The 13,617-nt window shown below is 43.3% G+C and overlaps 2 protein-coding genes across 4 annotated transcripts; both read left to right on the top strand.

Annotated features, from left to right (window-relative positions):
* Positions 1–610: 610 nt before the first annotated feature.
* Positions 611–3,372, top strand: LOC146388722 (GTPase IMAP family member 8-like). The gene is made up of 5 exons (XM_084926206.1): positions 611–953; positions 1,405–2,118; positions 2,193–2,314; positions 2,402–3,086; positions 3,178–3,372. The coding sequence occupies exons 1-5, from the start codon at positions 698–700 to the stop codon at positions 3,360–3,362; spliced, it is 1,962 nt and encodes a 653-aa protein (XP_084782332.1). The 5' UTR covers positions 611–697; the 3' UTR covers positions 3,363–3,372.
* A 1,324-nt stretch (positions 3,373–4,696) lies between these two features.
* On the top strand, positions 4,697–13,347 carry LOC146388723 (far upstream element-binding protein 2-like). Of its 3 annotated transcripts, XM_084926203.1 has the most exons (18): positions 4,700–5,009; positions 5,606–5,714; positions 5,804–5,863; positions 5,989–6,025; positions 6,136–6,188; positions 6,271–6,342; positions 7,958–8,015; positions 8,154–8,328; positions 8,830–8,928; positions 9,009–9,107; positions 9,238–9,340; positions 10,088–10,209; positions 10,421–10,714; positions 10,814–10,929; positions 11,027–11,115; positions 11,404–11,610; positions 11,694–11,905; positions 11,999–13,347. In XM_084926203.1, exons 1-18 carry the CDS (start codon positions 4,881–4,883, stop codon positions 12,005–12,007), a joined length of 2,043 nt encoding a protein of 680 aa, XP_084782329.1. In that variant the 5' UTR covers positions 4,700–4,880; the 3' UTR covers positions 12,008–13,347. The 3 variants fall into 3 exon arrangements, with proteins under 3 accessions (XP_084782330.1, XP_084782331.1, XP_084782329.1); XM_084926204.1 differs by lacking the exons at positions 11,694–11,905; positions 11,999–13,347 and having other exon boundaries at positions 4,697–5,009; positions 11,317–11,497; XM_084926205.1 differs by lacking the exons at positions 11,694–11,905; positions 11,999–13,347 and having other exon boundaries at positions 4,698–5,009; positions 11,326–11,497.
* The last annotated feature ends 270 nt before the right edge of the window (positions 13,348–13,617 follow it).

Here is a 13,617-nt window from a genome sequence, read left to right on the forward strand (position 1 = left end):
GTACCGATCCATATCACACTGAGCTGTCTGATGGAAACATGATCTCATGACTGTTTTTGTGACACTTCCTGTTCGTGTTTAAGGGCACGTCAATGTCTTGACAAAATTCATGCAGAATATAATGATCTTTCTTTTTCTAACTAACGAATAATTTCGTGATTGCTAACTATAATTAAACTTTTAAAGTTATATACCACTCGTTTGTAAACAGTGCTGCATCTGTGTTGCAGGGCACAGTCACGACTCTCCAGAGTTGAGGATCGTGCTGATAGGTGGCAGAGAAGTAACAGGAGAGCCCAGTAATAAGAGTCTGAGCGGTAACATCATACTGGGTCAAAATGTTTTTGACACCAGCAGAAGAACTGCTCAGAGTGTGGCGGGGCAGCAGGAGGTTCATGGCAGACGGGTCACTGTGGTGGATACTCCAGGCTGGTGGTGGCACTATCCACTAGAAAACACCCCAAAGCTGGATCAGATAGAAATCCAGAACAGCGTCCATCTGTGTCCCCCAGGACCTCACGCCTTTCTTCTGGTCTTTCATCATAGCTTTTTTTTGCCCCAGATCTTCATATCATCTTTAAAAGAGCACCTGAAACTTTTCCACAAGGATGTGTTGAATCACACCATCGTACTGTTCACTGCTGAAGATCCATGGGATGAAAAAAACGTAGAAACTACAATCAGTGAGTGGTCAGAAATGCAGTGGATTCTTGAGCAATATGGAAACAGAAAACATGTCCTCTGTGTGAGTAACAGGGAGGACAGCAGTCAAGTTGAAAAGCTTTTTGAGAAAATCGACGTAATGGTTGCTACAAATGGAGGCCGTCACTATCCCATTGATCATGCTCATGGAAACGCTCTGAGGGAGGAAATAAAAGCAATAAGTGACAGAGCATCAAAGAGGTTTGATGAGGTGCAGACACACAGAAGGAAACTCAGAGCACTAATTGAAGGTAGGGCCTCACATTTTACAAAATACCCAGAAAAAAGGGTTACATTTGAAATAAATGAGTGAATCCAGCTTCAGTATGATGTTTGTGATCAAACACAGAATCACAGAGTTTTTTTAAAACAATTTCTTTAACATAAATAATGCGAATAAAGCTCCAAAGTAAAATGTCAAAGAAAATATTTATACTTATACTAAGTCAAGATCTTACAAAGATATTTTAATGTGCTAAACGCAGTGACAACATGACGAATATAAAATTGTGCTGTAACTGTAAACTGTAGATGAACTACAACCATTTGCCTTGTAGATGTCATGTCTCACAGCCAAATATGGCTTTCGCAGTAAGAGGAGCTTTCTTGATAAACTATGTGACACACATCATTATCTAACCATCAAATGTAATTTGATGCATGAAACTATATTCCTGATTAGTTTTCCCTCCGATTCTGCAGGTGGTAAAACCCCACCAGCACATTTAAGACTAGTGATGGTTGGTGCTCAGTGGTCAGCCAAGAGCTCGGCTGGAAACACCATTCTGAGGAAAAAGGCTTTTGCTGTTCATCACAGAAGAACAACGATGTCCTGTGAAATTAATCACGGCATTCTGGGAGAAAGGACACTCGCAGTGGTGGATTCTCCTGGCTGGTTCTACAACCACACCCTTCAGGACACCTCTGAGACAGATAAACATGAAATAGAGAACAGTGTGTACATGTGCACTCCAGGACCCCACGCAGTGCTCCTCGTGGTAGGCCTGGCATCTGCATTTAATACATCCTACCACAGAGCAGTCCAGGAGCACATGAGTCTGTTTAGGGATGATGTCTGGAAGCACACCATTGTTCTGTTCACTAGAGGTGATTGGCTGGGACTGAAGACTGTGGAAGAACGTATAGAGAGTGAGGAAGGTCTGCAGTGGCTGATGAAGCAGTGTGGGAACAGGTACCACGTCGTGGACAACATGAAGCACAATGATGAGATGCAGGTACAAGATCTTGTGGAGAAGATTGAAGAGATCTGGGCGGAAAATGAAGACTCCCATTATAAAGTTGATCCGGATCGTGAAGCACAGCTGGAGGCCACAAAAGAGGCTGAAGGAAAATTAGCTAGAAGGATCAGAAAGACCACTGAAAGACAATCAAGAATACTGGGAAAGTTATTTGAAGGTAATCAAGAAATCATCAAATAATTATGGCATTATTTTAGTCACTCTTTCAGTTTAAACTTTACTGTTTTACAGGAGAGAGGCTGACAATCACTGACCTGAGGATTGTACTGCTTGGCAGAGAGGAATCTGGGAAGAGTATGGCAGGAAACAACATCCTTTTTGAAGAGATATTTGAGAGAGTTTGGGTGAAGAAGGTAACCAAATATAATGCCCGAGGTTCACATGTAATTTATCAGGTGTCGTGATCATTAAATAATGTTCGGATCTTTGTTTCTATGCAGGAATTCGAGGACCGGAGAAGAACAGAAAAGTGTGTAAAGCATGAAGGAAATTTAGGTGGAATAAATGTTGCTGTCGTTGAGACTCCAGGCTGGCCTGCAGACACGACGGCTCCTGTCTGGCTAAAAGAAGAAGTTCTCCGCAGCGTCTCCATGTGCGCTCCAGGCCCTCATGTTTTTCTCTTGGTTGTTCCCATTTCCAAAGCATTCACAGAGGAAGACCACAAAGCACTGGTTGAGCTTTTGATGCCCTTTGGAGAGAGAGTGTGGAGACATTGCATGGTGTTGTTCACCTGGGGAGACTGGCTGAATGACAGGCTCATTGAGGAGCACATTGCAGGAGAGGGGAAAAGCCTCCAGTGGCTGGTGGAAAAGTGTGGGTACAGATACCATGTCCTCAACTGCCATGGTTTGGGTTATCATTTTCCTGTCAAACGGCTCTTCCAAAAAATCACTGACATGATCACACGGAACAAGGAACAATGCTTCACTGCTGAAAGCAAACAAGGGAAAAAACACAAACTGCCCTGGCGATCAAGACAGTCTGTGCTGACAGAAGAAGAGTGGAACAGGAGGGAGCAAGAGCTGATAGACCGAATGTTGACAGCTGTTGTAAATGAACCAGAAGAACCAAAACAACCATTTGTGAAGCGAGGAGCCAGCTTGGATGGAGTTTTCATTCCAAGCAGTGAGTTGATATTAATTAGAGAAAACTCTGAATGTGTTTTGTATTTTTACTTGTGGGTATGATATCAAATAGCATTTAATTTCTGTTTCAGTGAGCGGAGATGCTCCCTCTGAGTTTGGGAAACTGTCAGATCTTTGGAGACAGGCATCACGTGCCAAAGTGTCTGAATGGCTGAAGACCAGAGCTGGAAACTCTGATGTCACCTCGGGGATTGGCAGCATGAGCGCCTCAGCCAGTCATGTGGATGAAAGTCCTCTGCCTGATGAAAATGATTAACCAGCAAGTTCCCACAAAGGACAAGATAGTTATTCATTAGAAGAAAAACTCTATAAAAACTCAAATGCAGGAACTTGCTAAGCAAACTAAAAAAAACTGGATTGAAACAGAGGTACTAAGAGTAGATCCTGATTTTTTAAAAATGGGTTATTTTTTTATGTAATAAGCTACGCAACCTTGAGTTGATTTTAATATAGTTAGCAGATTCTCGTTGTCAAAACGGCTGATGCCACCCTAGCCCAAACCTTATATTTGCCCCTGCGTTAAGAATTCAATAAAGAGTTTATGTTTGACTGTTTTCTGTATTTTGCTTGTGATAAAAAACAACAACTTTGAAATGTAGACTGTAAGACATTTCAGTGGATTTTGACACTAAGTTATAGTAATTCAGATTTACTGCATCCTAATTTTCACCTTTATTGTAAGTTATTGTGATAATTTTGCAACCCAGTACTTTCACTCTAAGAAAAGAAATTACAGCAAAATGCTGCAGTGTAAAAAACTTAGTTCCATCTGTTAATGCCCTGATTTAATTTCCATATATTTTACTGCATAAAATTATGTTTAAATAATCATTAGAATTACACATTTTGATAAACATATTTTAAAGATGCAACTAATACAATGTATTTTTATTTTATTTTATTTTATTTTATTTTAAACTACAAATTTACGGTGTCATTGATATGTTAGAAATCGACAAGCCATCAAAGAAATCTTCCGTGTTCCACAGCTCCACTCACAGTTACTTGAATACATGACAAAATATTTGTCCCAGTGTTGATTCAAAGTCCATAAGATCCCCGAGACACACATAGCCCAAGTCTCTCAGATACTAGAAAGTTGGAGTACAAGCACAGCTGATATTAGATCACATTTCATAGAAGTGCACCATAAGAATCACACCTGATTTTATATAATCCGAAATGGTTTCTGAGTTTATTACGATAATTGCATTTCAAGTGTTTCATGATTTGGCTCAAACTTTACTCAGAGAACAGACTTGAAAGGTCGACTGCAGTTTTATATTTTTAAAGCAAGAGTCATCTTACTGGGAAGATGTACGTAACTTGGGACGGAGGTGGAAAATACCTAAACCATGTTTACTGTAGTGCTGGACCAAAGTAGTTCATTTCTGCTATATTGCACCTGTATCCCACCACAATTAAAGTTCGGTTACTTGTCCTTTTTATATTTTTTGTTCATAATACAAAATCTATTTTAAAAACATAAGTTATTGGGCTTTGGATAGGCTGTTAAATCGCTCAAGCACAACTATTTTTTTAAAATACAAAGTCTCTTTTACATCCTGCATATGAGCTTTGATCATGTTTTCTATGATAATAAATCAGCTACCACCAAAACAACAATAAAATTGCGAATGATCCTCCCCGGCCTCCGTCGTGTCTCCAACCGGCGCTATCCTTGCCGTCACTTTCTTGACTTCCCATCCCACTCCTGCGTAGCTCTGATCCCGGCTTTCTGCTTCTCTCTCCTCTTCGGTCTTTTCTGGATACCATGTCGGAGTACAACGCGGTACCTCCGCCCGTCCCCGGGGCTCCTCTGCCCGGACAGGCGGCTGTGGGGAACGGAGCGGGGGGCGCCAAGAAGGATGCGTTTGCGGACGCGGTGCAGCGGGCCCGGCAGGTGAGGCAGGGATGAGACAGACAGCTAAGAAGTTAGCATGTATGAAGGCGGACACACCTGAGACCAGGTTCATATTTGACATTCAAACACTTCATGGTGAATGTGTCTACAGTCAGGCACACCTCTGCCGCTTCATCCATCACATGTCAGCGTTAGCTTTAACTGAGGCCGGATAGTTTCAGCGTCCCACCAAATATTCAGTGTGACAACACTGAAAACCTTCAGAGAACATTATTACCTCGTTTCACTTCACTGCCAGCTTCTTCCTCTGCGCTGAGCTACATTATGAATGTTAGTAGTTGATATAAAGGTGTTTCAGGATAATTCAGGTGTGTGCTGCAGCCTCAAGGCCAAAGAATAGAAAACACATCAGTATCCATCACATAGCTCATTAAAAAAATGGTGGATCTGATCCATAAAATAAACTAGTCTTGCCAGAGGCATTCCCAGGATTTCCGTGGGTGGGGTGGGTTAACCTCAAGGAGGGAGCTTGGGGGGAAATCAGAAAAATGTGTAAAAATCATTAAAAAGCAGTAATAATGTAGATCTGCTGTACTACAGTGAACTATCTGGCAAATCTTCTGCTTGTGTTTCAGATCGCAGCTAAGATCGGGGGCGACGCTGGTCCTCCTGTGAACAACAGCACTGCTCCAGATAGTTTTCCCTTCACTGCGCAGAAACGACAGCTAGAGGACACAAATATTGGTGACTGCACCTTTATTTCACTCGCTTTGTGATTATTTTAGTTCCAGGGAGTCTCTTATGAACATTCATTTCATTTCCTCCTCTGACAGATGAGCCAGAGACTAAGAAGCTGGCTGCTCAGAGTGACTTGGAGTCAGCCAAAGCGCTGTGTGAGTTCATCTTACTGTTGCATGCATTGTTATTTGTGACCTACAGTCAACAGTGGGTGTCTGCGTCCTCCACATTAGTCCGTTGGTAATCCTAAACCTCTCCCCTGCCTTGTTTTCTCACTCAGCTATTGGTGCACAGCTAGCTGCTCTTGCACAGCAAAGGTGAGATCTCGTACCTCTCAGGTGACTGTGTATTAATCTGACTTTGCTATTGTCTGATTTATTGCTTTTCCCCCCCCACCTTTGTATCCCTCCTGTACTCATGGCATCAGACCCACCTCCACCACAGAGGAGTACAGTGTTCCAGACAGTATGGTGGGACTCAGTGAGTGTAGCCCAGCTTTATTTTAACACGTACTGTATACCACACTTTTTTTTTTTTTTTAAACCCCACCTTCTCTCTTCAGTTATTGGCCGTGGAGGTGAACAGATCAATAAGATTCAGCAAGAGTCGGGTTGCAAGGTTCAGATAGCTCCAGGTACTGGTTGCACTCGTCGTCTACAGATCCTCATCCTGGGCGTGAATGTCAGTGTAATTTGGGGTTTTCTTTTTTCAGGGTGAAATGATTGTACAGCATGCATCTTTAATTACTTTATAAAACAAGAATTTAGTGTACAAGTTTGGATTTATTTTGGATTTTCTCTAATCCACATAGGGTCAAACCTTTACATACGCTCACTTAATGCTGTTCTTCACTGAAAGGCATTTAGTGAAGATCTAAGAAGGAGAATTGTAGATTTACACAAGGTGGGTGAGTCTCTTGGAGCCATTTCTTAACAACTGCAGATATCACAATCATGGATTCAAACAAAAAATATCTGAAGTAAAGTTTTTCAGATATGTCACCACTTTGCCAAGATCTGAAGAAGACCCCAGCGGTCACCCTCAGTTTAAAAGCAACTGGTTAAGATGTTTAGGAACAACCCATGAACCACCAAGACTCAAGCCTGCCATAAAAGACTGCTGGAACACCAGTGTCACTGTCCACAGTGAAACAAGCTTTACATCATCATGAACTGAGGCTACGTCCACACTAATGCGTTTTCATTTGAAAATGCATCGTTTTCTCTCCGTTTTGGCCTCCCGTCCACACTGAGACGGCGTTTTTAAAACGCCTGCAAAAACGCATACATTTGAAAATGGAGCTGTCCCGTCGCAGTGTGGACACTCAAAAACGCAGACTTTCTAAAACGACGCTTTCAAATCTATCCGGGCTAGTGTGGACGTAGTCTGAGAGGGTGCCGACCAAGAAAGAAGTCCCTGCTCCAAAGTGGACACCTTCAGGCTTTACTCAAATTTCCACACATGGACAAGCTGAATGCCTTCTGGAGAAAAGCTTTATGGTCACACTTCCCACAAGAGGCCTCTCCTTTACTACTTTGGAGGAGTAAAGGCACCTAAGAACACTGTATCTAACGCTGTAATGTCAAGCATGGTGGTGGTAGTATCATGCTCTGAGACTGTTAAGCTGCCAGTGGTACTGGTACATTGCACAAAGAAGTTGGAATAACGAGGAAGGAGGACTATCTCCAAATTCTTCAACTTCACCTCAAATCAACAGCTAGATAAGTGAAACTCCGACATAGTTGGGTGTCCCCCCATGATCCTAAACACAAATCAAAACTGGATTTGGAATAGATAAAAGCAGGCTGACATTAAACCTTTGGAATGGTCTTCCCAAAGCCCTGATCTCAACCCTATTGTATGCTTAATGCTTTAAGTCTGTGCTAGAAAACCAACAAGTTTAAATGAACTCTTATAAATTCTGTCAGGAAGTGTGGTCAGATATAGAGCTGTAATTTTGCCAGAAGTTTTTTGATGACTACCAAAAGGTACAACTCACTATCAGACTTTTGAGACTGTGTGGATTGTAGAAAATTGGAAAAATATTGAAACTATTTTTTAAGTCATTAAAGGTGTATGCTGTACAGTCACTAACCACCCTGGATAAAGAACAGTTCAAAGAAATGATTAAAAGCCTGAAATTACCATGACATTCATGCCCAGGATGAGTGTGTGTAAACTTCTTCTGATTATTATTTTTTTTTTTTTATGCTCAGTTTGTTAAATATGTACATTTTCTGTTTGTGCAGACAGTGGAGGTCTTCCAGAGAGAAACGTCTCCCTCACAGGGACACAAGACTCCATACAGTGAGTTTTAGACGTCATACAAATACACTCATTGCAGTTTTATGTGAAAGCGTTTTAACGGTCTGGTGCTTAATTCTAAAAACACTAGAGTGATGTGTTTCTTAAATGATGTAACCAATCAGCTCCTCCCTTGGTTAGGAAAGCCAAGAGGCTGCTAAATGAGATAGTCTCCCGAGGAAGAGGTACTCCCCCTCTTTCTTCTTATCATGACTCCAGCAACGGGCAGAACGGCGCAGTTCATGAGATGATGATCCCAGCCGGCAAGGCCGGCCTAGTCATCGGCAAGGGAGGAGAGACCATCAAACAGCTACAGGTAAATTTCATGTTTTTTGCTTCAGCATTTTTAGAAGTCAGCATGACCCAACCAGAAAAAATCAACCAGAGTTGATTAAGCCGAATCTGAACCTTTTTCTTAAAGTCAGTATTTTCACATTAAAATAGCAGCAAAGGTCTGAGTTAATCTAATCCTCCAGGAATGTGAGGTTTTTAATTGGGTTTGTCTTACACTGGATCAGGGCAAGATCTTGAGCTTTCCTGCAGACTGAAAGCAGTCAGCCTGATGCTTTATAGCAGCAATCCATGCACCATGCAAGGGTGGGACTAAAGAGGAGCACAACATTCATTTTAAAGCCATTAATGTTTCTAATTTCTAATAGATAGTATAATTCTTATACATTAAGCTCACTGTATAAATAGCCAAATTAGCCTGTTAGTGTGCCAGTAAAAGCCTAAGTGGAGGCAACTCCAGTGTAGGTAAACACTTTCAAGTGCGTATGGCTGATAATTATGTCTCATTATGTGTTATTCGATGCAGGAGCGTGCAGGGGTCAAGATGATCCTAATCCAGGATGCCTCTCAAGGACCCAACGTTGACAAGCCTCTGCGCATTATTGGAGATCCATACAAAGTCCAGGTATAACTTTAAAGTCCTGTTATTGTGTCAAAGTAAATGTGGCATAGTGCCGAGCTTCCTGATCCTTAATGGTTTTTCAGCAAGCCCAGGAGATGGTGCAGGAGATTCTGAGGGACAGAGACCAAGGCGGCTACAGCGAAAGAAGCGAATTCAGCTCCCGAATGGGAGGCGGCATGGATGTAAGTTTGTGTGTCGGAGCAAGACTGGAAGTGACTGCAGACGGTTTTTAAAAACATTTTTTTAACCAAATCACAAACAGAGGAAGCAATAAATGTGTTTTTTGTTTTGTGTTTTTTTTGGTCATATTAGATCCCAGTACCACGACACTCGGTGGGTGTGGTCATTGGACGCAATGGAGAGATGATCAAGAAAATTCAGAATGATGCCGGAGTCAGGATACAGTTCAAACAAGGTGGGACGCTCTGACGACGGCATTGTGGCTTCATTTATACGTCTTTCACATTTGCTGACGTTCTGCTTTCCTCTGTTTTGGTCTCATTTAGCTGCCACCACAGGTTTTAACTCTGCTAGATTTTACATGATTTAGTAAAATCAATATAAATGTTATTAGTACCAGAACAGATGCTGGCAGCTGACACTGCCATCCATCAGAGAGTCTTTAGGTGGCACAAATCCCCTGGAAGTACAAGCCCTAAAATACATAATTACCAGGTTTCTCCATTGCAGTGATATTTTTTGAGGGGGTAAAAGTTTGCCTACAAATGAAGCGTCACAAACTCGCTGTCTAGCCTGACAGCCTGTGCATTTGCTGTACTTTGCCCCTTTGTATCAGGTGAATCTTTTACTCAGGCAGTGTGATTGCCTTTTGCGTAAGCTGTTGTGCAGAGCTGGTAAAATTGGCTCCTTTTCTTCTTCTATTGATTTGACTTGTATGTTGAAAAGAAAATCAGATAAAGAAGGATCCCTGCATAGATCCAGTGTTACAAGAACAATGGTCACATCAGAACGTCACCTGGCATGACCCTTTAGCGTGTTTTCTTTTTTGTTTGTTTTTGTTTTTTACCACTTTGCACTTTTTTTGAGATCCTAATTTACGGACAGCTGTTAATTCTCACTTTGACCGGTGCTGGAAGCTGACCTGATTGATTTCATTTAGTGTTAATCCCAAACGCTTATTGTACTTTTAAATCCCTTCCAGATGACGGGACCGGTCCAGATAAGATCGCACACATCAGCGGTCCGCCTGAACGCTGCGAGCACGCGGCTCAGATCATCAACGACCTGCTGCAGAGCATCCGGGTCAGAGAGGAGGGACAGGGGGTACGGATCAGCTGTCACACTCTAAAACATCATAAATCAATAGATGAAGGCCTCACATCATAACGTCCATAAATATTTGGATAAATTAAGTGCTTAGCCTTGTTTTTTTGTTTCGTTTTTTTTGTTTTTTAACATAGTCAGATGAGGCAAAATCACCAGAGGCTGTGACGTACTGGGCATATGTGAAGTAATGTGGTATAATTGTCCACAGGGTCCCCCAGGTCCTCCAGGAATGCCTTCAGGCAATAGGGGGCGAGGTGGGGGACAAGGCGTTTGGGGTCCCCCCGGAGGGGAAATGACCTTCTCTATTCCCGCCCAAAAGTGTGGGCTTGTGATTGGCAGAGGAGGAGAGAACGTCAAGTCCATCAACCAGCAGACGGGGGCATTCGTGGAAATCTCTCGACAGCCACCCCCCAACGGAGACCCCAACTTTAAGCTTTTTATCATTCGTGGGTCCCCGCAGCAGATCGACCACGCCAAGCAGCTCATTGAGGAGAAGATCGAGGTGCTTGTCATTCTAGATTATCATTATTCTTAATTATTATTTCTTAAGTTACCGATCAAGAAGAACACTCGTCATGTGTTATCATGTGATGTGTTTCAGGGTCCACTGTGTCCTGTGGGCCCGGGGACAGCTGGGCCAGGTCCTGCTGGGCCAATGGTTCCTTACAACCCAAACCCCTACAACCCCGGACCGCCTGGGGCTCCTGGACCTCCACAGTGAGTGGCTGCAGCTTTAAAGCAGATTTCAGAGAACTGACGATGACTCTGAGATGTTGTTTTTTTTAAAATAAGAAAGCGCTTCTTCTTTCCTCAGTGGTGGTCCTCCAGGTCCTCCCCAGTACAGCTCGCAGGGCTGGAGCAACACCTACCAGCAGTGGCAGCCCCAACCACCACATGACCCCAGTGAGTCACTGCTGGATTCACCACCTCTGCTGATTTTAAGTGTTTACTGCTCAGCCCTCGCACTTATTTCTCACTTTACTTGTTTTGTTTTTTTTAATCTGAGAAGGTCAACAGGAGTTCTGATGGAAATGTTGTGATGAGATGCGGTGTCTTTCTCTGTAGCAGCTTTGGCTCTAACCCTGTCTCTGTTTCCTCCCCCTGGTCTCCAAGCCCGGTCTCCAGGCCAGTAGCAGGGGCTCACCCTCACCCTATGAGGACCTCACCCCCTCCACCCTGCGTCTTTTCTAGGCAAGGCAGCAGCCAATGACCCCAATGCAGCCTGGGCGGCCTACTACGCTCAGTACTACCAGCAGCCATCGGGGGCTGCGCCAGCCCCGTACCCCGCAAACCAGGCTGGAGGTGCCCAAGCTGCAGGTGACCAGACCCAGGCTGCACAGACACCGGGGGGCCAGCCGGACTACACCAAGGCCTGGGAGGAGTACTACAAGAAGATGGGTACGAGTATGTTGCATATGTTAGGTAGTAATTTATGTAATTTTGTTGTTGTTTAATTTTTCATGTCTGTTTCTGTTTCTCAGCCCAGGCAGGCGGCTCTATACCCGGTACAGCAGCTGCAGCTCCAGGAGCAGCAGCAGCAGGAGGAGGAGGAGGAGGAGGTTCAGCATCCGCAACAGGAGGCCAGCAGGACTACAGCGCAGCTTGGGCGGAGTACTACAGGCAGCAGGCTGCGTACTACGGACAAACAGGACAGCAGCCCTCCGGCCAGCCGACCAATCCCCAGCAGGGACAGGTTGGTGCAGCGGCCTCGTCGAGGTCTTGTTTCTGTGTGTGTTAATCTACCTCCTCACGTCTCACATCTCACCTCCAAACGTCTGTATTTTAGATGCAGTGAGAGTTCATGGCAGAAGACGGGATAAAGAAGAGGGCTCTGAAGTCTTAGGCCAGGATCGATCCCTTTATTCATATATATTGTATCCGTTGCAACTAGAAGTGAAACGCTTCCCCACATGTGAACATCATCTGGATCCTTTTTTTGATGATAATGTGAACTGAACCCGATGCTCCTGTGCTTCACTGCTGACGGGAGGGAAAAGACTGATTAAATGCGATCATTTCACAGAGCTACTCAGAGCTGCCTGAGCGTAGATTTAAATACTCACGGGAGCCCCGGAGCGCTTATTTCATTAACAGAGTTTTCAGCACATCTCAGTCATCCCCTAGCCCCATTTTAAAGTACTCACCTTCATATCCCAGTGTTGTATTAACTGACTTGCACAGAGCTTTTAGGACTATAATCATGTTATGTGTTCGTGTGTGTGTGTGTGTGAGACACAGGAGGAGACATGCCTCATTTGATTTTCTCATATTGGTTTTTTCCTTCCTCTGCAGAGGCTTGCAGGGTGTTTCAACACTTGTATATCTGGGTGACTGTGCGCAGGTTAGATTTATGCAGTCAGATTGTGAAAAGAAGCCCCGAGCTGCAAGGTTCAGAAGCACGAATGTGAATAATGTATTAATTGCCTCTGTTCATTTTAAATCGCACCGCTCAACACCTTTTTGCCTCTTGAAACGTCCCATCTCGTGAACTGTTTGTTCCACCTGACCGCTTTAGTTTTGGGTTAGAAGAAAAGGCCGGCTTACTGTGGACTAAAGGCTAAACTGGAAAGATGGGGCTGGGTGGGGGTAGCTTTTCAGATTTGGCCAGCTTTCTGTGATTAAATCATCGTTATTTCTTATCATTTAGAAAGTTCAGAAGGGCTTTCAGCACACCTCAGAATGGCGGCATATGGAGACTTTAAAGTGTAGTTATATTCTTGTGTAGATTGTACTGCTGAATTCTCCTACAGCAATTTATCCCTCAGTTCATTGCCGTTTGTGCAGACTCCAGGTTGCATGTTGTCTTCCTTTATTTTGTAAAGCTTTTTTTACAAACGCTGCCTTTTTTTTTTCTTAATTGTCCTTCCACGGTCATTGTTTGTGTGCAAAAGTTTGAACTTTAGTCTTCCAAGTGTGTCCTGCTTTAACATATATTGTATATACACAAACTGTATATTCAGCAATATAAAGCTGCTGGTTTTCACTTCCAGAGACGTATCAGGTATGATTCTTGTATTCTGAATGGCAGCTGCGAGTCTTGCCTTTGGGTTGATATTGTGTTGAAATTGTTATAAACAGACGACCACCAGCAGCACTGATCTGAAATAAATATATCAGCTACTTTGAAATCTTGAATATCGTGTCTGTGTCGCTTTTGGACCAAATGCACTCATTAGGTACACCTGTTTAACTTCTTGTTAACACATATCTAATCAGCCAATCGCATGCCAGCAACCCAACATATTTAGGCATCTAGATCTGGCCAAAAATACCTGCTGAAGTTCAAAATGAGCATCAGAACAGAGAAGAAAGGTGATTCAAGTGACTATGAACTTTGATCTGTTCAGCTTGTCCCCACACAGACATCTCTAGAGAATGAGAACATTTCTTGAGCATTACAATGAG

This window comes from Perissodus microlepis, chromosome 4 (assembly GCF_051167445.1).
Source record: "Perissodus microlepis isolate ML-2025 ecotype Zambia chromosome 4, ASM5116744v1, whole genome shotgun sequence".
Classification (NCBI taxonomy): Eukaryota; Metazoa; Chordata; class Actinopteri; order Cichliformes; family Cichlidae; genus Perissodus; species Perissodus microlepis.

Bases quoted from the DNA above. Each gene is read 5' to 3' on its own strand.
- LOC146388723 (XM_084926203.1), top strand. From the start codon at position 4,881: ATGTCGGAGTACAACGCGGTACCTCCGCCCGTCCCCGGGGCTCCTCTG. The intron at 9,341-10,087 runs GTGGGACGCTCT...AATCCCTTCCAG, and splicing joins CAGGATACAGTTCAAACAAG to ATGACGGGACCGGTCCAGAT. The intron at 11,116-11,403 runs GTGAGTCACTGC...CGTCTTTTCTAG, and splicing joins CCAACCACCACATGACCCCA to GCAAGGCAGCAGCCAATGAC.
- LOC146388722 (XM_084926206.1), top strand. From the start codon at position 698: ATGCAGTGGATTCTTGAGCAATATGGAAACAGAAAACATGTCCTCTGT. The intron at 954-1,404 runs GTAGGGCCTCAC...CCGATTCTGCAG, and splicing joins ACTCAGAGCACTAATTGAAG to GTGGTAAAACCCCACCAGCA. The intron at 2,119-2,192 runs GTAATCAAGAAA...ACTGTTTTACAG, and splicing joins ACTGGGAAAGTTATTTGAAG to GAGAGAGGCTGACAATCACT.